Source organism: Anopheles funestus, chromosome 2RL (assembly GCF_943734845.2).
Source record: "Anopheles funestus chromosome 2RL, idAnoFuneDA-416_04, whole genome shotgun sequence".
Taxonomy (NCBI): Eukaryota; Metazoa; Arthropoda; class Insecta; order Diptera; family Culicidae; genus Anopheles; species Anopheles funestus.
The window spans coordinates 54,719,306-54,745,395 of NC_064598.1; the positions used below are offsets into that span (position 1 = coordinate 54,719,306).

At 40.8% G+C, this 26,090-nt stretch overlaps 4 protein-coding genes across 5 annotated transcripts; 2 read left to right on the forward strand and 2 right to left on the reverse strand.

Annotated features, from left to right (window-relative positions):
- The first annotated feature begins 23 nt into the window (after nt 1-23).
- Nucleotides 24-2,168, forward strand: LOC125761090 (guanine nucleotide-binding protein-like 3 homolog). Its single transcript, XM_049421911.1, has 2 exons — nt 24-170; nt 240-2,168. Exons 1-2 carry the CDS (start codon nt 149-151, stop codon nt 2,003-2,005), a joined length of 1,788 nt encoding a protein of 595 aa, XP_049277868.1. The 5' UTR covers nt 24-148; the 3' UTR covers nt 2,006-2,168.
- On the reverse strand, nt 2,113-4,331 carry LOC125761093 (uncharacterized). The gene is made up of 4 exons (XM_049421925.1): nt 4,136-4,331; nt 2,845-4,061; nt 2,562-2,790; nt 2,113-2,452 (listed from the first exon to the last, which is right to left on the reverse strand). Exons 1-4 carry the CDS (start codon nt 4,166-4,168, stop codon nt 2,288-2,290), a joined length of 1,644 nt encoding a protein of 547 aa, XP_049277882.1. The 5' UTR covers nt 4,169-4,331; the 3' UTR covers nt 2,113-2,287.
- Nucleotides 4,332-4,644: 313 nt separating this feature from the next.
- Nucleotides 4,645-6,549, forward strand: LOC125766669 (aprataxin and PNK-like factor). 2 transcript variants are annotated; one of them, XM_049432896.1, is made up of 3 exons: nt 4,645-4,880; nt 4,953-5,883; nt 6,244-6,549. In XM_049432896.1, the coding sequence occupies exons 1-3, from the start codon at nt 4,788-4,790 to the stop codon at nt 6,450-6,452; spliced, it is 1,233 nt and encodes a 410-aa protein (XP_049288853.1). In that variant the 5' UTR covers nt 4,645-4,787; the 3' UTR covers nt 6,453-6,549. The 2 variants fall into 2 exon arrangements, with proteins under 2 accessions (XP_049288853.1, XP_049288854.1); XM_049432897.1 differs by having other exon boundaries at nt 4,649-4,880; nt 6,230-6,358.
- A 12,282-nt stretch (nt 6,550-18,831) lies between these two features.
- Nucleotides 18,832-23,585, reverse strand: LOC125760493 (early growth response protein 1). The gene is made up of 2 exons (XM_049420656.1): nt 19,593-23,585; nt 18,832-19,502 (listed from the first exon to the last, which is right to left on the reverse strand). The coding sequence occupies exons 1-2, from the start codon at nt 20,191-20,193 to the stop codon at nt 19,225-19,227; spliced, it is 879 nt and encodes a 292-aa protein (XP_049276613.1). The 5' UTR covers nt 20,194-23,585; the 3' UTR covers nt 18,832-19,224.
- Nucleotides 23,586-26,090: the final 2,505 nt, after the last annotated feature.

Genomic DNA, 26,090 nt, shown 5'->3' on the forward strand with positions numbered 1-26,090 from the left:
CATGTGCTTTCGAATCTGTCTTTTTGACGTTCACAATCTGTTGCAACCCGGTGTTTTCTTTTGCAGCTAGTGAAAAACGTGGTATCGCACTGCATCGTACTGCGTAAGCTTGAACAGAAATCGTGTAAATTAGAATAATCGAACTGAAATGGCGCTGAAAGCGCTAAAATGTGAGTATCTTTATTGTTTTCTGTAATACGTTTGTGTCTGAAACTGTTGTTTCATTTACTTTTTAATAGGTCGTTCTTCGAAACGCCAGAAAGCATCCCTGCGGTACAAGGTAATCAAGAAGATCGCCGAAAGCAAACGTAAGAAGGCGAAGGAAGCAAAGAAGCTGCCGAAGCTTAAAAGTAAAAAACAGAAGTTGATCCAAGTGCCGAACATATGTCCCTTCAAAAAGGAAGTGATTGAAGAGGTCGAGGCGTACAAGAAGATACAGGAAGAACTACGTCAGCAGCAAAAAGAGCGACAAAAAGAGCAGCGACAGGAAGAGTTGCGTTCCAAGACCCTTCAGTCAATGGTAGCCGATGCTGAAAAACGACAGGACCAGTTCAGCCCGCAAACAGAAGAGGATGATGAGTATGCAAATGTTTCTAAAGGAGGAAAGGAAAATTCGTTGAAAGCATACTTCAAGGAGTTTAAGAAAGTTGTCGATGCCGCGGATGTTGTGCTAGAAGTGGTCGATGCCCGTGATCCACTAGGTACCCGATGCGCAGAGGTGGCAAAGATTGTCCGTGAGGCACCCGGTCAGAAACGATTGGTTTTGATCCTGAACAAGGCTGATCTTGTACCGCGCGATAATTTGGAGCGCTGGATGAAATACCTGCGTCGTTCCGGGCCCGTTATACCGTTCAAGGCAACGACGCAAGCGCAAAAATCCAATATTGGCCACAAGAAATTTAAATCCACCAAGTCTCTTGAATGTTCTCCCTGTATTGGAGCGGATTTACTGAAAGAGCTGTTGGCTAACTACTGTCGTAGCGACAGCATCCGTACCTCCATTCGCGTCGGAGTGGTAGGGCTGCCGAATGTAGGCAAAAGTTCATTAGTTAACTCGTTGAAGCGTAGACGTGCTTGTATGGTGGGAGCAAAACCAGGTGTCACAAAGCAGATGCAAGAAGTGCAAATCGATTCGCACGTGAAACTTCTCGACAGTCCGGGTATTGTTTTCCAGCGTCCCAAGGAACAGGACCAGAACAAATTTTATGCACTAAAGAATGCGCAGCGCATTACGGAAATCCAGGACCCTTTCCCGCTGGCGAACGACATTCTGAAGCGTGGCACTATGATGTATTTTTGCAAATTGTACGACATCAGTGAGTTCCATTCCACGGATGAGTTTCTGGCCAAGAAAGCTATTCGCATGGGTGCACTAGCGAAGAAGGGTGTACCGGACGTAAAAAAGGCGGCCAGATGTCTGATTGAGGATTGGAACATTGGAAAAATCAAATATTGTACACAGCCACCGGAGGATAATTCGAACGAAATACACCTAGATGCCCAGCTTGTAACGTCCTCGGAAAATGTGCCCGAGCTTAACCTCGATCAACAGCTCGATGAACTAGTGGCGCAGTTGGGTAGTCAGTATGAGGCAAGTTTTAACAAGAAGGATGCGGACGGCATGAAGATGGCAATCAAACAAGAGGATATTCTCACGATGGAAGTAGATACCGGCGGTCCAGTACATATGCGCCTTGCAAGAAGCGATCAGCTGACGCAACTTGCAAATGATGGTAAAATTATTGAGCAGGACGATGCCATGAGTGGCAAAACCGATGATGGTAAAAGACGCAAACGAAAGGTTAACGACTACGCAGAGGAAGAAAAACGATTCCGCAAGGATCCCATGTTCCAGCTGGAAGGTAATCAAATGTCTAATCGAAGCATGAAGCAAGAGATGAAGAAACGCAAAAAACAAGAGAACAAGCTGAGCAACTCAAGCAAGGAGCAGGATGAAGAGAAGGAAGCATACGATTTCGATGATGATTACAGTATGGAAGACTAACGCGAACTGTCGCTCAACAATGGTAAGTTGCTTTTCTTTCATTGCCCGCTGAAAAGAACCAAGGCGCGCTTAGTACGTTCGCTGCAACCAATTTGCCTAATAATCAATTTGTGTTATTTGCAAATAGAAAATGTATTCAATAAAATCAATCATTTTCAAGGGATGAACCGTGATTATGACATAATATTATAACATTCATTCGAAATGAGTCGTGTTACAGCGCGTGAACTGCTGAACTGCCAACACACTTCCTTTGTTGAAGGCTTGAATGTATCCCTTATCTTAATGGTACTTCAACATGAAATCGTCCGATAGGGAGGCAATGTAAGACTGTTCCTGTTGCTTAATGCGTTCTAAGGCCATCTCGCGACTGGTGAAATGGTGTCGTTCCATAAAAATTCGTAACCCCCACTCCATCACCAGTGCCGAAGTAAAAAATTCGGTATACTAAAAATGGAAAGCATTAAAACGTCGGTTGATGTTACAGAATTTCCTGTCCAAATATACACATCTGTGTAAAAGAACAGAACATAGTCGCATAAGAAATCCAGTGTACCTTTCCTCGTTGATGTTCTGGCACAAATTCATCCTCCAGGTGCTGCATCATGGCAAACTTCTGCTCGTCGTCCAGAATGTTTCCAAGATCAGTAAAGTAGCACAGTTCCCTGGACGATTTCCACTGACGTTCCGTGTGATCCTTATTTCTTAAATATAGCCCCCGCAGTTCTTGCTTGTATTGACTGAATGTCTCTAAAATTTCTTCCTTCGACAAGTTGATGCAATCGCTGTGTGGAAAAAAATATTACTTATTTATAATCAAATATTGGATAGTTACTTACAGCACTTCCACCTTAGACAGTCTTCTAATGTTTGTAGCTACCTCGCAAATTTTATCTATTTTACTTTGTTTTTTTAGTGAACCTTCCTTTTTTGGAACAGTTTTTTTACGAATCACTTTCTTAAGCTGCATTATTTTATTTAGGTTTTCTTCCACCGATTTTGCCAATTTCTTAGACGCTTTACGCTGTGCCTTCTCTTCCGGACTTTCAGTTAGCAAACTGCGTATATTTTGTTTACTGCTCCGCGGTAAAACTTCTCGCTTCGCAAGATACGAAGGATCGGAGGCCGTCGGTTTCAGATCAGAATCGTCGTTTATCGAGTGTTGTTCACTATCGGAAAACATGTCTTTTCCGCTATCGTTTTTTGTCTGTTGTTCGGCAGGACTTTTTGTACTCGTCGGATCGTACTCATCATCATCGTCTGACCCGAAGAGATTTTTTTCAGGCTTGACTGGTGTGACAACAACGTTTCTTCGCGAATCCACTTTATTCTGTGGGCTAGATGTTGGCGTGTAGGATATTTTACTAGGTGTGTCGATTGTTCCCGGCGTGTAGGGATCAGGCTCCACAGAGCCAACCGGTTTGCCCCCATCGGTTATTTTAGAAGGTTTATAAGTTCGTTTAATGCCTGGAGATGCACCGTTTCGAGTAACGGGAACGTATTCTTCATAGGCGTTTCTGGCACCCTTTTTAACCGGTTCCGGGTGGTACTCTTCAACCTCTGACGATAAGCAACTGTTGGAAATTTTCAACTTATTTGCTTCTGCGGCAACATTAGTATTTTCTCGCCTAGATTGTTCGATTTCTCTAGACAAGCGCTGTATAGTTTTGCCAAGATTTTCCACTTTATCGAAAATGGCCTGCCCCAGATCGCTGATCTCTACGTAAACACAAGTTTCATGCAAATTTGTGAGCTTTTCCTTGAATAGAATGTTTAAATTGTTGCGATAATGTTTGTCTCGGAACACATATTTCATTTGCAGGTAAGGCCGATCGTTGCAAATCAAGTGGTATTCCGTGTTTAACTGGTACAGCGGATCCTTATCATGTTCGACAATATGTTTGCGGAACAGATCGTACAGCTTTCGGTATACAAACGATTCCCAGATATCAAGCGTCAGGAATTTGTTTCGCGCTGGAAGCCTACACTCGTCACAATCCGGTGGTTTTGCTAACGGCATAACTACAATATTAGCTAAAATATACTTTTCACCAAACTGGGTTTTAAGAAACGCAGAAGAAGTGATTGTATTAGTTGTCGGGAGATCAGAAGTTGGGAATATTTCTATACCTTCAATTTTTCAACTAATTGCGATAATGCCATTTTCTGTAGGGACAATACAAAACGAACTGCTGTGTTCCGATTATTTTATGCACACAACAGGTTTCATTTGTAAATAATAAAAAACAAATAGCTTAAGTTTGGAACATTTCAAATAGATAACAAACACACCATTTCCACAAAAGCAAAACATAATTCTGTTGTCTGCTGTCAGCATAAATTTCATGTACAGATGTTTTTCACTGGGAGTCATTCGTTTGATTTCTCTCACCATGACAGTTTGAACGAGTCATTAAAGTGAGATAAAGTCAAAATTTTTAATAATAGCAACTTATGAGTGAAATCGAATGCAAAAAAAAGGATATTTTTGTTTGTATTTTTTCACCTAAACAGTCGTTGATATTTCTAACCCTTTTTAAAGATTTCTATATTGTACATGGCTCGTCAATTCAGTTCGTTATTGGACTTTGACCATCTGAAACCTAGCTCACTGTGGCGTGGTTTCAAAATTGTCAAATAGTCTAGAGCTCACGTCAAAAGGTGTAAACACACAACTGAAGGGTAAACAAAGCGGCGCAGTATTTATCTCCAACACGCGCGCTTTCAAGCGTACAAATCCTACTTGTAACTTCATGTAACATCAGGTACCATCGGACGTACGATGAAAAGGCTGGTGATTATTAATACTATCAAGCAAACTCGGAATATTGTCCCGGAACATAGCCAAGACATTGGTCGCGGGAAGTTTCTGGAGGTAAGTATAACCGAGAAAAATAAATGCGCAGTGTTTGTGTCTCAATGGCTCAGAGTTTCTCAATACTTTCAGTGCGATGATAAACGTATTTCTCGAACTCATGGCCGGATTTCGAAGGAATTGAAGGGCTCCAAATTGCTGCTGCGACTGGAGTCTTTGCACATAAATTCAATCTTTTGTCAAAAAAAAGATTGCACCACGGATTACATACTGAAAAAGAATGAAACTATAATGCTAGAAGTCGGAGACAAGTTTCGGCTTCTTCAAGATGGCGATTGGTTTGAGGTGGGAGAAGACACCACCGAAATAGATTCACAAAATACAGACATGTCCGTGGAAATGGAGAGTGAAAATTCGACATTACAGGATAGCATACAGTCCAAGCGAAAACATGAAGCAGAAAGCGCTGAAGACACATCGAAAAAGCAACGAATAGCAAGTGAGGATAATTGTGAGGAACCGTCAACTTCTTCACAATCTCTACCAGCCAATGACTCTACCAATGCTGAAAAAATGGTTTGTCCCGAAACTAACTCACCCGATACAGAAGCCACTTCGTCAGTTGATGTTAAACCGGACCCCGATAATTTGCCTACCAGTAGTACCATCCCGCAAGTGCAGATCAAACCTGATCCAGACGCACCAGGTTGCAACACAGACTCGAATATTAACGGTCCGGGAACATCCGGGGGCTCTACAGCCGACAATGGGCCTCCTGTAGCTATTAAACCTGATCCGGATGGAACAGGAGACAAAGCGGGACTGGGCGCCTTGCCTCCAGGCGATGCTAATGCTGCCGTGCTACGCCCCTCGTGCGACTTCGGAATACGATGCTATCGAGCCGGTCAAGAACATCGTAGTGCGTACGCCCACCCGGGTGATCTTGACTACCGAAGACCGAACCTACCGCCACCTCCACCGGGATCACCGATGTGTCCATTCGGGGCACGATGTTACAGGCGAAATCCGCAGCATTTTCGTGAATATGATCATCCAGATCCGAGTAAGTATGATAACGATTTACCTAATGGGCAACCTCCATCGCCCACATCGAGTAGACGTTCAAATCGTGTGATTAATTTACCCAAAAAGTTTAACGATTATTTAATGTAACTTTCGTTGTTGGATACATATGCATGGGTTCCTAATAATGTTGCGCATGGAATATTTATAAAGTAGTTAAAAAGTAGTAGTGCAATGCAAATTTTGTGGTTTGATAATTTATTGTTGTTATTTATAATCAATACAGCAATGGGTGCATGGATTAATAGTGTTTTTTGTTCATGAGAAAATATATTTAAAAAATCCATATCACTATAATGTGTTCGAATAGTACTGATGTTGTTCAGATTTATATTTTTAGATGCTGAGTTAGTACGTCCACCAAGGCGCTTTGGGGCGTTCCAAAGGTTCCAAAGGGTAGAAGATTTATACAATCCATCTGATGAATACGATTCTGACGATGATTTCGATGCTTCATCTTTGGACGATTACTTCCCTGACGTGGACTATTACAGCGATGAATATGAAAGCGAGGGTGACAATTACGATGATAGTGGTCTGGATTGTTAAAGTTGTGCAGATACTGTATGTATTATCTTAAGGTGATTACTGATCAGGAATTAGGTTATAATGAATGTGAATAAAACACCGAAATGTTCTTGTTTTAGCGCGTTTGTGTTTTTCTGTTATCATTTCTTCTTCTTGGCTTAATCGCTTGTAAGGTCATGCTGGCCATTTCTAGACTTATTTTTACTATGTCTCCGTGTAGTAAATCTTTGCTACAGTGGCACGCTCCAGATGGGATCAGGTATCAATCGGTTGATACCCGATCCTGTCGTATGAAACCGGCGCCGTTTATCACATACACCATCGAAACTCCCGGGATAAACTATATCTATAACTAACTATTGTATAAACTGTTACTGGTTTAGTTAAAGAAGTTAAAAAAATGATCCCGGCTTTGCTTGTCATTCTCATGCTTCGACTGACCGTTTGGATTTGGCAATAGGAGGAGCTACCGGATGAGTGGAAGCTGAGTGTTATACATCCAGTATACAAAAAGGGCGACAGAATGGACTGTGTCAACCTCCGAGCGAATAGTCCTAAATAACAGCTAAAAGATGTTGTGCCGAATACTGTGCTGCAGACTTTACCTTAAATTTCGTTGGAAGCTAGGAAGCCCAGTTTGTCGGATGAAAATCCACCACCGACAAACCTTTACGTTGCAGCACATCCTCCAAAAATGCCGCGAGAACGAGAACTACACGCACCATTTATTTATCGACATCAAGGCAACATACGACACCATAGATCGGACGTCATGCAGCAGTACGGATGCCCTGGCAAGCTGGCGGTTGTTGATGGCCACGATAGTTGGAATGCAGTGTAGGGTGAGAATCTCGAACATGCTTGTAGAACGGTTCCTATCTCACCCGAGACTGATGCAAGGGAATGAACTTTCCTACTTGTTATTCAACATAGATCTGGAAGGTGCCATGCGAAATGCAGGCTATGACATCCAGGTCACGATTCTTCAATGCCTTGACCAATTCCGCGAAGGATGACATCGAGATCATCGAACGTACATCTGCAACGGTGTGCGAAGCATACACCCGATTAAATCACGATCCCTTGAAGATTGGATTAAGGATCAATTCGATTAAGACAACATCCCTGTTTTCTTGAAGCCCTGGGGAGCACACTATCAGTTTACGACGACGATCATCGAGGTAGTTAAGGAGTTCTGCTACTGTAACGGCGTGACCTTTGTGCGAAGGTACTTAAGCAGCGGACGTTATGACGAAACGCGATCCTTAGCTCATTACCAATCAAGTAATTGATTGAGCATTGTGATTTTCAAAAGGTTAGTACTGAGAAGACTAAGCGCTCGAGCGCATTGGGCAAACAACCGGTTTTGAATCGTTTGTCAATCCCAGACCAACTTCTTAGAGGAAAGGCTAAATTCTTCAGACGTGGACAGAAGTCATGGAATCTCCTCGGAGAAGACCAAGTGCAAGGTACGTTGGGCAAGCATCCGTTCTCGAATCCCGCTAAGATTCCAAACCAAAAAAAAACGACGAAATGGATCGTTCAGTACCTCGAGTTTAAATTATACTTCCTTTCCACGATCTTTCCTTTCATGATTTGCTCTCTAGGTTCCGCTTGTCTGTATTAAAACTTTAATGTTTTTTTGCCTAACTCGATTTTTTTCCCTACCGTCGCTCTGGGCGATCTGAAACTCTTGCAGAATCGTTTTGTATAATTTGGAATTCCTTTCAATTATTGTTATATCGTTATATATATTATATTATATAGTTATATAGTTATATTATATAGTTATATAGTTATATAGTTATATAGTTATATTATTGCTATATCGTTATATCGCCTAGGTGTTACCTTGAACAACAAAGTATGGAATTAATATGTAACGTAAAAATTGATAATTGTTCCCTCCCCCGTCCCATCATAGTAACAAAACGTAACACTCATTCCCCTTTTCATAATGATCTACCTCCTAAAACTGATGTTTTAAATCAATCCAGATTAGACTAATTGTAATGAAATGAGGATAAAAAACAATTATTTTGATAAAACCTGATAAAAAACCTATGTCTTCACCCTAGGCTATCGAATCAGCTTCGCAATTAGGTCCTTCCAAAATTCTTGGTCTGAAAAATGTTGATACGGTTCGCAACCTTAGGCAAAACTTTCATCTACATCGATCCCATGGTTCCTCACTATAGTTGGCTATTCAGGTTGGGAAATCAGGCTAGATACTTGGTCAAGGATCTGCAAGAAGACACTTTGTATCAATATTCCCAATCATTAACGCAGAGAGAACAGAATTTTTTACCAGCATCATATTTTTCTGTTTTTTTTAATGATCACTAGGCACTCAATTGCGATTGCCAGACACTTATGCATAATTATGCATGCAATTTCTATCTTGCCCCTTTTCATCAATCTCGTAATAAAGTAATAATGGAATAATTTGATATAGTGTTACCCTAATGCCAGAAGGATCACGATAATTTGAGCACGTGATGAAGCAGAACTGTGCCTGTAGAAGATCAGGCCGGAAGTGGAAGATTGCTGTATTACACTAATGTTTTAGTTTGCCAGATTTTTCCATTGTACAAATTATAAAAATTAATTTACGTGAAGAAAGCATATTTTGCCATCTGCAATGACAATAGTACGACGTTTTCTATACACTTCATCCAACAGCAAGAAGTACAAGCTTCAGAAAGAAATTAAAAAGTGATTTTTTGTAACAAAAAAGACCACACCTGCGAAAGGTAGCTCAATTAGTTGTATTGGGATATCTTCAGTATTTAGAAATCCACCTCAAAGAAAGAGTACATTTTTCTGCTGATGAATTGATGCCAAACAAACTAACAAGCAGGCTCCAAAACGGAAACATACGAATCACAAATAAACGGTTAGGATTGAACAGGAAGCAAAGTATCGTAATCAATACCCGGAAGAAGCTGTCGCAGAGAGACATAAACGATACAAAGCATCACAAAACACAATAACGCTAAAAAAACTCAATTAAGCTAAGCCATTGAAGCAATTGAATCAGTATTATGAAGCATAATATGTTTGCCTTTTGGGATTGTTGTAGGTGCTGGCCTCATCGCAACAGAAGGCTAGTACTTACGTAGGATTGCAATAGAAAGAGGGCATTGATGGGCACAAGAACAGTGTAAACATTGAGGTTACGTGCAACTACGGAAGTGAGATCAATTGTCCCAAAAAGTTCATCGTACAAAACCGGACCTGACCGTAAAAATGACCGGGTGAGGAAGGAAACGAGCCAACATCCGAATGACCTACGGCTTTACGATGCGTAGGTGAAGAAACTCAAAATTTCTTATAAGCACGAGTAATGGCAGACTTGATGGCTTCGGACCCCCCGGGAAAGCATTGTATGAATGGTAAAAAGGATGGTGGCACCTTCGTTGTTTGTTTACCGACGATCGTGGAGGTATCTGAAGCCATTCTGCTGTCCGGAAGTGTTTGTTGCTGTTAGGATTGTGCTGGGCACAGCTTTTGACTTGTCCAAATGACTCTTCGAAGAATTGGTATCATGCTAAACTTGCTTACTATCATCGTTTTCTTGGTTTGCTGAATTAAATCATCAAATTTCACTGCTTATTCTTTCTTATTCGAAGTATTTTCTGACCTGAGTAAGGACATCATCCACTCCCTGAGGATTGCAAAAGTAGCTTGTAGCCAAATGCATCTTTCGATCGTTGTTCTGTTTAGCAGCATGCTCTCGTGAAAACAATTCAGTGGTATCTTGTCACTTTGTGAACCCTCGTCGTATTGTGTATTGTGTTTGTGATATTCTGCAACACCAGTCTATTCTTCCTACACAATATGTGATCCTTCATGACCGTTATGGTGAAGGTGAAAGTAGAGAAAATCTTGTACTGATTAATATCGTGAAGAATTATGGCTTTTTTATCCCGATCCTTGCTGTTGGGTTATGGAGTTTTCCACGATTTTAGCAACCAATTCGTCCTTTTCCAGTTATGATTTCATTCCTCCATTAAAATGGTGTTATAATGTAATTCTGTTTATTCTGCTCCGTTTTGTGTTCAACAGCAACCTGGCTACGTTATTTCGGAGGCTACCAAAAATTCACTCGACCCATCAAAAATTGAATGGACGATGGCTTTGAAAAAAAAACAAAGATCGTTCACATTCATGGAGAGCACAATTGCTAGTTGATCGCTATCTTTCATGTAATCAACGACATGGGTGGTTGGATGTGGATGGTGTTATGGTGTTTAGTGTATTATTTTATATGAAGCTTGTCATCCATTAAGAACGCTTTTATTGATTGGATTCGCTCGGGTAAAATGTTCTGTTTGATTCACTTTCTTTCACAAAAAAAATGGTGTCCCGTTAATTGCGTCGTTTAGCGGATCACATTTCTGTGACATGGAAATGTGACACCAACACCTGAGTACAATAAACCTGATCGACCTTTTTCTTTGTTTTGGTTACCCATGCTTTGGTTGTCCCTATGCTAGTCGATGAGGTGCGTGTTCTTTTTCTCTATTTGTGTTAAAAATTTCTACAGCAGATGGTGATTTCATCATTCTTGCAACGCACATTCGAATAATCGAACAAGATCACGAACTTTTGGATGTTTTATACCGAATTGAAAGCTGCAATGACTTGCTACATTATATTTTCCTTCATAAATTTAATGTATTGATCGGTCTCTGTCTAACATCGACGTTTTTACGTTAAGCTTAGAACGTAGCGTTTATGGTGTCGACGTTGACGTTCTTTTAAAATTTAACAAGTATTTAGTGGTTAAGCAAAAATATTTAGGACATTATTGCTAAAATATCCCGTAGGATTATTTTGATAGAGAAATACCTTTCTTCTCTTAATACAATTTAAGCTTAGATACAGTGCATTTTTAGGAGAAATGCTAAGATTTCAAGAAGCAACATTCCGTGATTTAAACGATTAAACATCTTCAAAATATCTTTGATTCATTGAGGATTTGTTTCCTCTTTTGGTAAACGTCGCAAGTCCATGAATAATTGGTTCTTTGGTGTCATTGATTTGTACAGATATTGAACATTACAACATTCACAAAAAAAATTATTAAATGTTTCGACTTTAGCAAAAAAAAAATGCAGGTTTTTAAATGCTCGTTATGCAAATTTTCTTTATTTTAATAGAAATTATTTTCAGAATTTCTCGTTGTGCGATAAATGCGTTGTGGGAGAGATATGAACTCAGGGACTAAAATCCGTTAAAATTGAGGTTTTTACAGGATTTTTCTTCTGAGCACTGCGAAAAAAACTACGTTTGCGATCCACCGGCGCATCTGACATTGAAACATTGAAAAATATTTTGAATAAAGATACATAAATCTAGTGCTTGTCGTAGCGGATTTTAAAACAGAGAGAAAATGAATAAAAATAATAAACAGTCGGATAAAATAGAGAGAATAAAATCCTATAAAAAGTACTGGTAATTTGTGTTTAGAATTTCTGGTGAAAATTTTAAGTTAATCAGTCCGCTGGTCTTCAAGAAATTCTTCTTATCGATTTACAAATGGTGACTTTGAGTAGGGCACGTTTAATCATCGAAAATTTAAACGTTTTTGCATAGTGATCCGTTTATACATATATTGAGTTGCTGATAGATTGGATTGAAATATTCATCAGATGTTTTTGAAAACTTGAACTTCGAGAAAATGCTTAACAATAATAATAATCGTTTCTTCTAACAGGCCGACTGTATGTCATTCTTAAAAGGGTATTCGTTAGGAAGTGATCCACTATACATAAACGTATTCATTATAAATTTTCTTTAATGGACAAAATTTTATAATTTAATAACTGGACATTCTTCTTGATTATATTATTTTAAGCATAATATGTTATCAGAACAGAATTTCATCTGAAGCTTTTTTGCAAGCATTGTAAGACTTTTAATTTGCTCACTTTAACTGCATTATATGCCAGTCATCAATGCATGCGAATGAAGTGCTAAAAGGCAAATTGAATAATCCAATTCTATCTTCTATGGTTTAGTATCGTTTCATGACTCCCGATGCAACATCGAGGTAAAACGAGGTACTTGAAACGCACCCCAAAACATAAACTTGGAATGAATATAGTGAAAAAAACGTACGAACGGATAACACGATTAGAAAACTCAACAATCGTAATATATCATACCATAACTGTTCGACCCATTTGCAGCACCGCTATCCACAATTGAATATGCACATTACAAACGAACCCTCCGGATAAACCTCCATAACCATTTGTTTGCCTTTCCACGCTTTTTTCCACGCATGACAACGGAGTGCGTTAGCCGGGAGGGAATCGTGTTTGCCCTCCGGCAACAGCGGCCCCGTAAGGACGTCGTTTCATCCTGGTTATTTAATCGTCCTGGTAGGGGTGTCTTCCCTTCGAATGTGACGATGTTCCCTTCCGTGCCGAGTGCCGTGTTCGCATTTGGTGGTCCTAGCCTATTAGCTTTTCCCGCTGGCAAGCGCTTTTCCGGCCAGGAAAGTAAGTGCAACTGCCATTTTCTATACGCCCGGCACTGTGTCGAGCTACGTAGCACTGCGGTTTTGCTATCCGCTTGAGAGGGGATGGCCGCGATGACAAACCGCATCCATACATAACCTCAATCCCCGCCACGGTACCGTCGTTCCGATCGTATTTGCCTATTATTTATTCGATCGAATCAAAATCGGCCCGACCCGTAACCCTCCTAAAGGAGGCTAAAGGAGAAAGGAATAAAAGAATAATGGTTGACCGATGGGAGGAATTTTAGGTTTGCTTCTTTTTTTTTCTCTCCCCTTTTTACATTTGGCAAGGGAAACCAAAACAAGGATGTTTTGTGGTACCATCGATGTGGCTGTGAGATCGATGGGGGAAGTGGCAAAAATGGCGTGCGTGCGTGTGCCCGTTTCCCGCTTGTCTAGCGGAGGACAAGATGGAAAGATCAACAATAGACACTTTCGATGGGCTGCGAAGAGAACAATGACATCACCACGATACATTCTGGATGGGATTTTTTTTGTACAGATTCTTTGCACCGTCGTCTTGCATGTACCAATATAGCAGAATCGAAAGATTTCCTCCTAAAGTCAGGAGATTTCACAGGGGAAAGAATATCTCGACACTTGGTCCAATTGAACTTTCTCCCTTTACCGACTGTCGTTAGTCGGTTAGTGAACGTGGTTTTTTCGAGACTCTGTTTCCGTTAGAACTCGTATTTTCTGGCCTAGATAGCCTTCCGATGGCCCAGCATACTTGTTGGGCGTTTGGGGTGTGTTGCATTTGACAGTGTCACGGCATGGCACATTACAAAGGAATGGAACGGACGACAGCAAGCATACATTTAAGAAGCACTCAATGTTTCGCTAAATGTAAAAGATTTAAAATCTGCAAACTAATTGAATTTCTAACCCCTAGCAACGGGAAAATGGGAAATTGAATTTGAGCCTTATTAAAGACCCGGTACCGTTTAGGATTATGGATTTGTATAGTAGACAGCAGTTCTTATTGATTTCTTTGACTACGAATTTGTATGTTATGTAGATTAAACGCGAATAAATCAATCTTTTTTGTCAGGATGTTCAATTTAGTGTTGCTATTTTGTAAATCTTCAAAAATTATAATTTTATGAACAATGTATACATTCAAATACTTAGAATTTCTGATGACAATCGGCTCTTCCTTGATAGAAGAAACAAATCACATCTTAATAGATCTTTCTGTCCTTGGGGTTTCATTGTTTAGAATAAATAAATTCGACACTTCTCAAAGCTCAACTTGTGTAGCTGGCGAATCCTGACGCGTGAATGTTTATCAGAGCCAGTGGAGATGGTAGCGGCGCAGGTCTTTATACAACAGTACTAGGGATCAGATCCATTTTTTCAAATAGTTCCCTTTTTTAAAAAATGCCTATGTACGTTCTTCGACATCGTCGACATCGTCTTACTTTTACTTTTACTCCTTGGCCTTCGGATTTCTCAATTTTTTTATAGATTTAAAGAACTTAAAAAATACAGTTGACCCCCTAATACCCAGTACCGCTTTGAACGAGTTTGTCACATAAAGAGCAAATCTGCGCATAACTCCTCATAATGAACAAAATCTCGCAAACGGAGGATTTGAGTTCCGAGAACTCTTTCTCTTCTTGCTGCTCGATGATGTAATCGAAATATTGAAGACTTCTGATGTAGAATGTTCGGAGGCTGCGTAGATCGATCCCAACACATAATCAACTGCCATTGAACCTGTAATGTTGGTCAATAGTTCAGGAATGAGATCGGAACAATAACATCGAAAAGCTTTGTTCCAGGGCGCATGGAAGTCCTATCGTCCAAAGACATTCTGAAGATGTTTAAAGCATGGGATGTTGTTTCTTCACATGGTAATTAACATAATCCTGATTACTATCTCACATTAACAAATGATATGTATGTTAAAAATACTCCAAAAAACAACTGATCATTTGTCTGTCTTGAATTTAAATTCATCATAACGAAAAAGAACAAAATGCAATGAGCATATTTTCCATAACTTCCAACTGGTTGATTGTTGAGGCGGCCCAGTGGTGTATGTGATAAAAGGCGCCGGCAGCACAACAGGACTGGGGTTCAAATCCCATCCGGACCGTCTCCCCGTAGTATGGACTGACTATAATGCTACGTGGTAAAACAAGTTTTGATACGTCCAGGTCGTTCGCAACAAGCAAAACAAAAAAAAAACAAAACTGGTTAATTGTAAAAATGGATGAATATTTCTTTGATGTGGAACGGATTATTTGACTTTTCATATAAAATCCCGCACAGCGAGTTTTTTTTCATAACGATAAAAGCGATTATTTCAATCATAATCATACGAATTGAGGATAACTCGCTGGGTTTTTTGATCATATGCCATCAATGACGATTTATAAAAATAACAATAATCACAAGAAAAGTACTGCAAAATTAAATTATTTTTCTACAAATACATTTCAATTCACAAATCGCATGTGAACCACCATTTTAAGGTAGACACTATAATGCGAACATGGAAGATTTAAAAAAATGTTTGAAATGCGACACAAATTTGACCCATAAATCTTTAGGACACCTAATCGCCCACGCACTGGCCACTTTACCCTCGTACAGTGAATGAATGTGAGCACGAGATAAGAAAAAAAAACATAATCGTTGTCTGGTATAAATCCATAGAAACAAAACCCCACTAGCCTCGATTTGTCGTGAAATTAGAACGATCCAAAAACTTTCCCAGACTTCCCAAAACCCGTATGTGAACAAAGGCAGCATTTTGTCACACCAGCACTTCGACGACATCATCGAGCTTGAATGAAACCGCAAAATGTCGATTGCCCAATTCTTTCAAGTGATATCAATTCTCCTCAACAACAAGAAAATCATACATTCCCGAAGAATTTCACGCGCAAAGGGTGTTGGATTACCTGCTCCGACTGCCTTCGGTGTCTGATTTATACATGTCCTTTCATTCATCCAACTCAGGTGCTGCTCTGCTTCTTTCTCCCGAGAAAACGGGACCCCTTTGAATGGTAATCGGCTCGGGAGGTATAACCCACTGACCGATTCCAATCAAACGATTTCGATTCGATTTCTTCTGCCCACCCGGACGACGACAGGCTGTCTGGCCCGTTGCAGGTCTTTCCCCATTCATGGTTGTACGCTGTAAGGCTTTGTGAGTGTCTTGTCCTTTTTTATTGTTACCTTTCATTCATAACTTCGGACAACTGGCCACAACTGGCCCGTACAATATCAGCCCAATTCCCCTTCAGGGGCCCTTTTTTATTCCCATTTCTGTTGCTTCCTTCGTACTGTATTTCTTATCCACCTTCAGTCTAATTCAAGATCTTTTCAGTGCTGTTTCCCAAATTTGTCGACCTTTTTTGTTCGAGACACTTCCTCATGATCGAGTCCTCCTGGTAAGATAAGTAAGGATTTTCTTTTGACTTTTCCAAATACACTTACATATGTGGTACAAATAGTTGTAGAGCATGGATGATTAGAGTCCGATACCTGACATCGAAGCTAAGGGGTTTCGCCCATGCATTAAGGGCCATAAATTAAAACCAACTTTTACAGAAGTCTACTATATTAGTCCGATGACAGAAGGATCTGTCGAAACGAATGCTAGAGAAAGTAAAGACAAAGAAAAGAGGGAAGAGAGAGAGAGAGAGAGAAAGAGAAGGAGGGACTATGGAAAAGCACTCGTCCAGAGGGTGACCAACTGTCTCGGTGGGAATGCTGGTTTCAGCTTCCCAAAAGCTAATATGTTCCATTTCATCCTTTTTTTCCCTGCCAGGGACATTAACCAGCTTTGCTTCACTTGTTCAGGAATCTCGCCCTCGCAACTGCTATTTTCTCACCTCATGGAAGATGCCGTAAAAAACCCCGACCCGACCCGGTAAATGGGATAATAGGATTCAGAATGATAATAAAAAGGCGTGCAAGATCCGTTTCTTTTATGTCGTTTACGGTTACAGTTCTCGATATTCACCTTGACCACCGTCACCGTCGGATCTGATGTGGATGTGGGCTTTAGCCTGCTCGAGTCTGCGCTGACGGACGATTGATTAGGCTTCTTTGGTGTGTCCTTTTGCAGTTCGCAAGAACTCTCGAAGCCTATTCTAGTCGAGCGAAACAATAGACGAAACCATCGACAGGTTCGGGCAGAGGTGAAGAGACGATTGTGAAGTGATGATTATTTTACGACATCGTCACGGTTACACAGGTACCTGTACAGGGGCCCAATACTCAACCATGGGAATCGCAAAAATAGAATCATAAATTTTTAACAATGGTTACGTTTGCAGCATACCAAATGATGTTTCCATTTGCGATCCTAGAGATTTTAAATTTGGCAAAAAATAAAGACGCACAGCATAGAGAGGAAAGAACAATCGCTGATTGCTGATGATTCAACTGGCCTCCCGTTGAGTCATGTGGGATGCAAAAGCCTACCGAAAACGGCTTCCGTCCTCCAGCTTAAACAAGTCATCAACATTTGATGCGCCAATTTTACGCTCTGCATGATAAAATGTTATTCTTTCTCCACAATACTGAGCATGCTTTCTATGCAGATTGCGAGTAATGTGGGATGTTTATATTTTTAAATTTAAACCAACTAGAAGACAGTTGGTAGGTTGTTGTATCGCTTCTGCTTTAGATGCTCTTTTGACTTTGGTAATTCTAATCAATTAGTGGCCTGTAGCTTCACTTAATCTACTTACCTTTATACCGCAGTCTTAATAAGTAATCAAAATTTCATTTCATTGTAGCATAACATAAAGAGCGGTCTTGGGAAAGATAAATTGTTGCGAACAAAAAAAGGGAAACAATATTGCGATCGTTTCGAGAAAGGAAAAATCTTACGATAATGCTAACTCGAAGGATTTTATTATTGTATTTTGATTTTGATTTTTATTATTATTTTGATCGTGCTGTAATGAAATTTTAGAATAAGAATAATGTTTATTTACACTTTATTCGATTTTGAATGCAACAGTTATTAATTCTATGGCCGCATTTCAAACTTTATCGATGTTGCAGTTCTTTCGTAGCATTTGCCAAACTTGTGATTGTAAGAAAGAACTTTATAACGTTTTTAATCATTTTTATGATGCAGAAATTAACAGTTTTGATACTACACACAATAAAGACACCGTTATAAAAATTATTTAAACCATAAATAATATCTTTGGACTATTGGGGTCGACCCAGTGCTATCTGTGATAAACGGCGCCGGTTCCACACGTCAAGACTGGGTTTCAAATCCTATCTAGACCGTCCACCCGTAGCAAGAAATGACTATCGAGCTACGTGGTAAAAATAAGTCTAATAAGTCAGAAATGGCAGCCGTAACCTTAGAGGTCGTTGAGCCAAGAAGAGAGAGGCGTCATGTACCGATGGTTCGTCAGAAATAGAATTCAAAAAATTATGTTTATTCCAAGGCATTATTACTACAAAGAAGAAATAGTTTAGTGGTAGCGTCTATTTGTTTTTTTTTAATTGTGATCGCGAATAACGTCCAATAAAATTTTGGGGCTAAATAGTTCTGCCCAAAAGCGCCCTTCTACTTGGTAGGATTAGGCGAAATTAGTATTGGCGAAATATATGAAACATATTGAAGAGTAGAAATTCTTCGTCACTTTAATACGTGAAGATAGCGCAGAAGAACTCCTTTTGTACTAGCAATAGGAAGAAACGTAAAAACTTCTCATCTCAAGTATGAGGTCGTTAAGTCAAGAAGAGAGAAGAGAGGCTGTTAGCCTAAACTAATTCTGAAAAATAATACATGTTTAAAGTTCAGATATTTGAAAAGAACCAATTATTTCTGACTCTAACAATTATTTGTTATAATTGATATACTTAGCTAAAAATTACCCACTTTTCTTTCGTTTTCTTTTAACCGACTTCCACGAGCTTCCATGTAGTTTTCGCAGATAACATTATAAAAAAGGAAAAAAATGGCATACAAAAATTTGTTTGACTATAATTTGCTTTAGTTTTATTATAATGCTCCTTAAATCTACATATAAAGAATCCTTAACACTCTCTGAACAATCGTTTGTAAACTGCCGTCGGAAAATATCTCAATCATCTGTGCTTAATACTAAAAGCCTTTAGACACTTTGTACAATCATATCAGCCGGGAACAGAAATAACTGCTTTCATTTTGTTCATTTTGTTTGTGCCAACTGTGTTATCACGATCGGTAGTATACTCTACCAACACGATCACTGGGTTTGTAGCGGTTTGCACGATCGGAACGGATCGTTCTTAGTATCCAAAGACATGTGATGCGTACATCGGCATCAACATAGCTGCTGCTGCGGCTGCTGCTGCCGAGGCTGGCATCAGCCCGTAGGTGTAACGTTCCTGGGGCAAGTGTGTTTTGGTATGCTTCTTCAGGTGATCCCGCCGACCGAACTTTTTACCACACGTTTGACAGCCGTACGGCCGGATGCCGGTGTGAATTCGTTTATGGCGCGTTAGTTCCTCATTACGGGTGAACGTTTTACCGCAGCTAGGCTCATCACACTTGAATGGTCGCTCTCCTGGGAGAAGAGACGAGAAGAAACATTGTACGTTAGTGTGAAACAAAAAGCGCTTTGGTTGTAGCAGCATTTTAGTAACAAAATACCTACCAGTATGAATACGGATGTGTCCCTTAAGCTGTCCGTTGTTGGAGAACGCTACATCGCAGTGTGGACATTTGAACTTTTTTGGCCGCTGTTTACGGCTGGCCAGTAGCTTCGCTTTGGCATCTTCGCTCAACACGCGCATATACTCTTGCTCCATTTGATCGTACGTGAATCCAAGTGGATCGATCACTGATGGGCCGAATGCTCCAATCGGACCTGGAACTCTTTGCGCTTCCGGGTGTATTTGGCTCGGTAAAGGATGTTCGGACAATTGGTGCTGCTGTTGCTGATAGCAATAATGATAATACGCGGCCATATCCGTTGAAGGATAATGCAATATCGATGGATCCGGCATGGCGTTTGTCTTCGAGCTGAAGCTCTCACTTGATTTCACTGGACTGTGATTGTACTCGATTGGTTCTGATTTCACCGTTTGCTCACTGTCACTGTCACTGTACGAGTCCGATTCTTCACCGTTCAGCACACGACCCGGGCTTGGTTCGCTGCACGTTGCCGTGGGTACTTCGAACTTGGTCTCCTTACCGTCCCAAGGACGAAACAGTCGCGAGTACGTTTGTGGTGGCGTTAGTGTTTTAGCCGACATTTTGTTCACTTTTGCGATATGATCGGTGAGGTAAAAAATGTTCAGAAAAATATTATGTACGACGACGCACGAGATGTTCACCCTTGGCAAGCCACGCACGAAATGAGATGACTAAGCAGGGGATCTAACAAATTTAAACGAAAATGCCCTCCAGAATCCTGGCAAAAAGGACACGCGTGAGAGAGGGACGAGTTTAAGCGAAGGGATCTATGTCCCTATTGGAATAAGACACATTGGCAGCGAGGGATTTTCCCTTCTTCTACTTTCGTCTGGTGTTTCGGTACAAAAAAAACCCAGTCTACAAAACCCACAGACAAACTGTCTACGAAAGATCAATAGAATAGGACATCGATTGTAGCAAAGGACCTAGATGCTTCAGGATGTGTTCTCACCAAACAGAGGGGTGCGTAAAGAGGCCTTTTCGTTTTCTAGCACCAAAGACAAACCCTAAAAGGGCCAGCACCATATTTCAACGCGTCACAGTGCCATAGCCTCCTCCCAGTTTTTTGTGTTGTCCGGAACGGTTCTGTTTCGATCATATTCGTGCTCGTGTTGTTCAAATTGTGCTATCCTTTTCTTCTTTCATTGTGTAGCTTGCAAAGCGTGTCCTGCGTGCAGCATCTAATAACTACAGATCTACAACTCTCAGCTTCACGAGATTACATTCTCCCTGTCCTCATGTCTTCAGGGCTGTTGATGTAATCATTCCCTACAGTTTACTGCCTACGTGGTGTATAGGGAGATATGGATGGAGCTTATTGAAATCTTTCCGCTAAAGCAAATCGTGCATAATTTTTGTCTGTTGGTCCCCCGTTAGGTGGTTCAATTGCCCACCGTGAAAAGGCAAACTGAACTCAAAAGGGGATTGAGCTAGGGCTTCTACCGCGTAGAAGCGCAGTGCCGTGTACATGCGAATGCATCAACGTGCGACGCAATACGAACCCCTAACGTGGGACACACTACTCCAAAAATGGATGATCGATCAGCCTTTAGGCTGTCAAAAATGGTTTTTGGCGAATGGTTCTGGTTCCCGCCGCAGCATCTTCCAACTGTCAGTCAGATTGGCATTTGCGCTAATTGTGACCGATCGTAAGAGAGTTTCTTACAAAAATTGTCTTTGCTTTACAGGCGAATGCTCTTATGGCTTTTGCTTTATGAATGTCATATTTTTCTATTCTTTTCGCTTTGTAAAAAAAGCTAACACAGCTCAAAAACTTGAGCACGAGTACGAATCGTATTCGAAATTTATTAGTGGTTTTTATTGCACCTTCCTTTAACGGGGATTCAACTTTTTTTTCTTTGTCCACATTTTTATGTAACAATGCAGCGAAACGTTTAATGTAACAAAGAAGCAGCAACAGGCACGCTCTAGCCTAAGGTGCAAAAATGCATCTTTTGCTTTCGTTTGAAAAAGGATCACATTTGAACAAATTTCTGGCGAAGAAGAAAAAAACCGCATCACCCCAATCGATGTCGTATTGTGTGCAGCAGTAGTGGAATGGATTCACTATATTTTTTTACGCAACCGGACCTAGAATAGGATGAAACAGATCAACCGTTAGTCCGAACACGATGGACGAATTTCTGCGTAAATCTCGATCGTTTTATTGTTCTCGTTGACACTGTGCATAAAAGCCGACACTTGAATAAAATGGAATTCGAATGATCGATAGATATGGGACTGTTTGGTAGGATAGAATTGTACAATATGACAGAAACATGCCCGGCTGTGGTATGCTTTAGAAGCCAAGCCATTTCAGCTATTTGAAACTCTGATAAAAAAATGTCGCAATGCTGCTTTCCTAATTTTATTTACAATTACAAACACTTCCAATGCTGACCACCATGCAATAAAAAATAATTAATGTCACTAAATTATTTTACATATAAATAAAAAATTACTGTTAGTGCGATTTCTATCACCGTTAAGACTAGATTTAATATTAGTTTTAGATATTGCTGTACAAACAATCTTCGCCAGATTGTTTCAAAATTTATGTACATTTTTTTATATTACCATTTTTTTATATTAAACGACGGGACCGGTACGAAATCCCATTCAAACCACACCCCGGTGGCCATGGACTAAGTATTCGGCTAAGTAATAAAAATTATTCCAGTTTCTCAGGCATCACATAATGCAAGAAAATACACATAAAAACATATGAATTGCAAATACCATGTATTTGTGTACTTATACATTCATTTTTGAGATCAATGCTTCTTTAATTTATTTGCTACTACTCCAATCATGAGCTGATTTTTTTATATAAAAATATAAAAAACCAACAAGCCTTATTCTTTGGGCTTAGTAATGCTACCTTCCTACTCACTCCATTGGCGATTTGTACCAGAACGTCTTATAAGTGTGCTTTTCGATGGAAACCACTCGAACCGTCACCAGCCGGCTGCTGTAAAGCCCACCTTCGGCACCTTTTCTTCACACAATCAAACAAGAGCACGAGTCACACGTGTGTTGCTTTTCTTACCTTTTTCGATCAAACCGCGCGCGGATCGCGGGCGATTGAAAAGGCTGAATCCTCCGCAAGGGAGAAATACAACCGTGCCCAAAATGAACCTCCCAAAAACGCCATAAATAATGTGTCACACTTTGTCAACGTGCGCGCCGCTTACTGGGTCTAGTCTAGTCGGGTCGGCCAGAGGGAAGATGATCGGTCCTTTTAACGTTGTGGTTTTGCCGCGGTTGCAGCCAGCGGCGGCTACCATTGTCGCTGCTGTAACCGTATACGTTGTAGGATTAATCGTTTTTCTCTCGAATCGATTCAATATTTTCGTGGACATTCGAACAAAGGTTTGAATCGTGGCGGGTGCATTTGAAATCGCCGGGTGTCCTTAACTGCTTTCACAGTAGTTGTGAATATTGAAGTTGTAATAAGCGAGGACACATTAAGTTAAGAAAAAGAAAGGAAAAAGTGTGAAATGGTTGTTCTGCTAGTTGGAAAGAAAGTTTAGGCGAGATTTTGTATTTCAAAAATATACTAAATATAGCAGGAAGGATATACATCCGCGTAAAGTAGTTAAAACGGAAGAATTCTCTGCCTTGCGTTGTTACTGGTTTAGCAAAAAGGATATTTAAGAATTTCTATTGCAACGATGCTAAATTTGTAAAATTGAAGCAATTAAAAAAAAAATATTCTAACCAAAGTTTGTAAAAATTTCGAACATGCAAACTTCTGTAGCATGAAGCCTATGATGGACACTTGGAAGTGCCAGTTCCAAAAGATTTGCTACGGGTTGTAGCAAAAATAGTTATTGCCGATCAGTATTAGGTACAACTAAAGACGTTCTTCATATTCATAGTATCTGTATACTCTTCAGACTGTTTATGTTCGTATTTTAACAAATAAGAAAATGTTGAAATTGAGCTAATAAATGGTGTTGACGCGTAGACGTCAAGAGGGCCATTTGACGAAAGCTAGTTTCGTCAAGTGAGTAGTGAGAAAATAGTGAGTAGTGAGATGGTCTCTCACGATAGGAACACTCATGAAAAAACTTATAAATAGGGCTAGAAAAATGGAATAAATCCTCTTACATTTTGGAACCTCGAAAAACTACAACCTGTTTGGTAAATATCGCAACAAAAAATCGATCCGAAATTTCGCGAAGCTGTTCATGGTGCCGTGACCAGGATGGTACTTGCTCCTGGTTTTTAATCGCGAATTTCGATCATCACACCGTTACCGTAACATCGTTTCCTGCTTTCGTATCACATTCGTCGTGATTTTGTGAAACGCACAGCTGATTTTGCCGCCGCACGCAAAACACTGTCAATCCCACGCACTCATAGTCACTTACGCAATGCCCGTGCAACCCGTTGTCTTGGCGTCCCGACGGACAATTTTGTTGGTGTCTCTTTCGCGGTACGAGAAGTTTTTGGAGGATTTCGTTCCTGAACGGGACCAAGCAGAGGTGGAAATACGTGTAAAAAGGTTCGAGAAGCTATGCCTTGATCTAGAAAGTGTTCAGCAAGGTTTGGAAGATTCTGCTGCCACTGCAGAAGAAATAGCGCAAAATGCTGCTCTAAGGGAGAATTTCGAGAATAGGCTGATCTACGTACAATCGCAGTTACAGATTAAGTTACCATCAGAACAAGTTCCGATCCCACAAACGAGCACCGGATTGAATCCGTTAAAGGGCATCAAACTACCCACTATTGCACTGCCCGAATTCACGGGAGATTATATGCAATGGTTGACATTCCGCGATACCTTTGAGTGCCTGATACACGCAAACATAGATTTGCCGGCAATACAAAAGTTCCATTATTTGCGCGCCGCGGTTAAAGGTGAAGCGGCTCAAGTGATAGAATCTATCACCATAAGTGCAGCTAATTATGAGTTAGCATGGAACACGCTAACCGAGCGATACTCAAACGAGTATTTGCTGCGAAAACGCCATTTGCAAGCAATGTTTGCCATTCCTGCTGCCCAGAAGGAAAGCGTTTCAACACTGCACCATCTTGTGGATGAATTTGAGCGGCATAAAAAGATTCTACAGCACTTGGGAGAAGACACGGACACTTGGGGTAGCATTCTTGAGCATCTGTTATGCACTAAACTCCCAATAATCACCTTACGCGATTGGGAAGAGCACGCATCAAATAACGCCGATCCGAGTTACGATAGTTTAATTTCGTTCCTTCACCGTCGTATGCGTGTATTGGAGACGTTGTTAGTAAACAACCGTCATACGTCACAGGTTCATGACCTGAGTCACTCACCGAGAATGTCCTTTTCACGCCAAGCCAGTTTTGCTTCGACATCAAATGAAACGCCAAATTGTACGTTATGCAAATCCGCGCACTATCTTTTTAAATGCCCGCAATTCGAAGGGATGGACCCGAAGGAGCGTCACCGTTTTACCATGTCCGCGCGTTTATGTTTGAATTGTCTGCGAGAGAATCACAGGGCTCGTGATTGCCCATCGCCGCACAAATGCCGTTACTGTAATGCGGCACACCACACGAAATTGCACTACGTACACAACACCACTAGTACTACTGCACTTCCGCACCACACACCCGACACCACTAGAGATCACACAGCCACCAACAACGCACAACGCACTTTTGCAGCAGCTTTGCAGCAAGCACCCGAGCAGGTCTTACTCCAAACTGCGTTGATCAACATTATTGATGATTTCGGAATAGCTCATCCTGCGCGAGCGCTGTTGGACAGCGCATCGCAGCCGAATCTAATAAGCGATCGACTCGCTCATCGGCTACGTTTAAAGAAAAGTAATGTGAACATTACTATTGTTGGAGCTGGGCAATCTACAAAAACAGTACGTGAATCCGTACACGCCCAGATTGTCTCTAGATCCAGTTCGTTTACGGTGAACACCGAGTTGTTGATCGTAGACAATTTGATTGCGAATATTCCGACGCGCGATATTGACCGCAACGATTGGACCATACCACCTGGTTTCGCTTTAGCAGATCCGTTGTTCGATAAAGCTGCCCCCGTTGACATCATTCTTGGCGCTCGTCATTACCATACAGTTTTCGAGAATGCATCTCAGTTCCATCCAGCACCTCATCTACCCGTCATGATAAATAGTGTCTTTGGTTGGGTAGTGAGCGGCGCAACGTCCGTTGGAAGTTCTGCACCTAAAACCGTTTCCAACGCTTCGTATAGGGTCGTCTGTATGGCATCTTTGGAGGAGTCGCTACAACGATTTTGGCAATTAGAAGATTTAACGGTGAATGACGCATACTCACCGGATGAACGGTATTGTGAAACCCTTTACAAGACCACTACCAAACGTGACGACACCGGCAGATATATTGTACGCCTACCAAAGCAGCCTGACTTCGATCAAAAGCTCGGCCTTTCTAGATTACAGGCCATCCGTCGTTTCGAGCTTCTTGAGCGGAG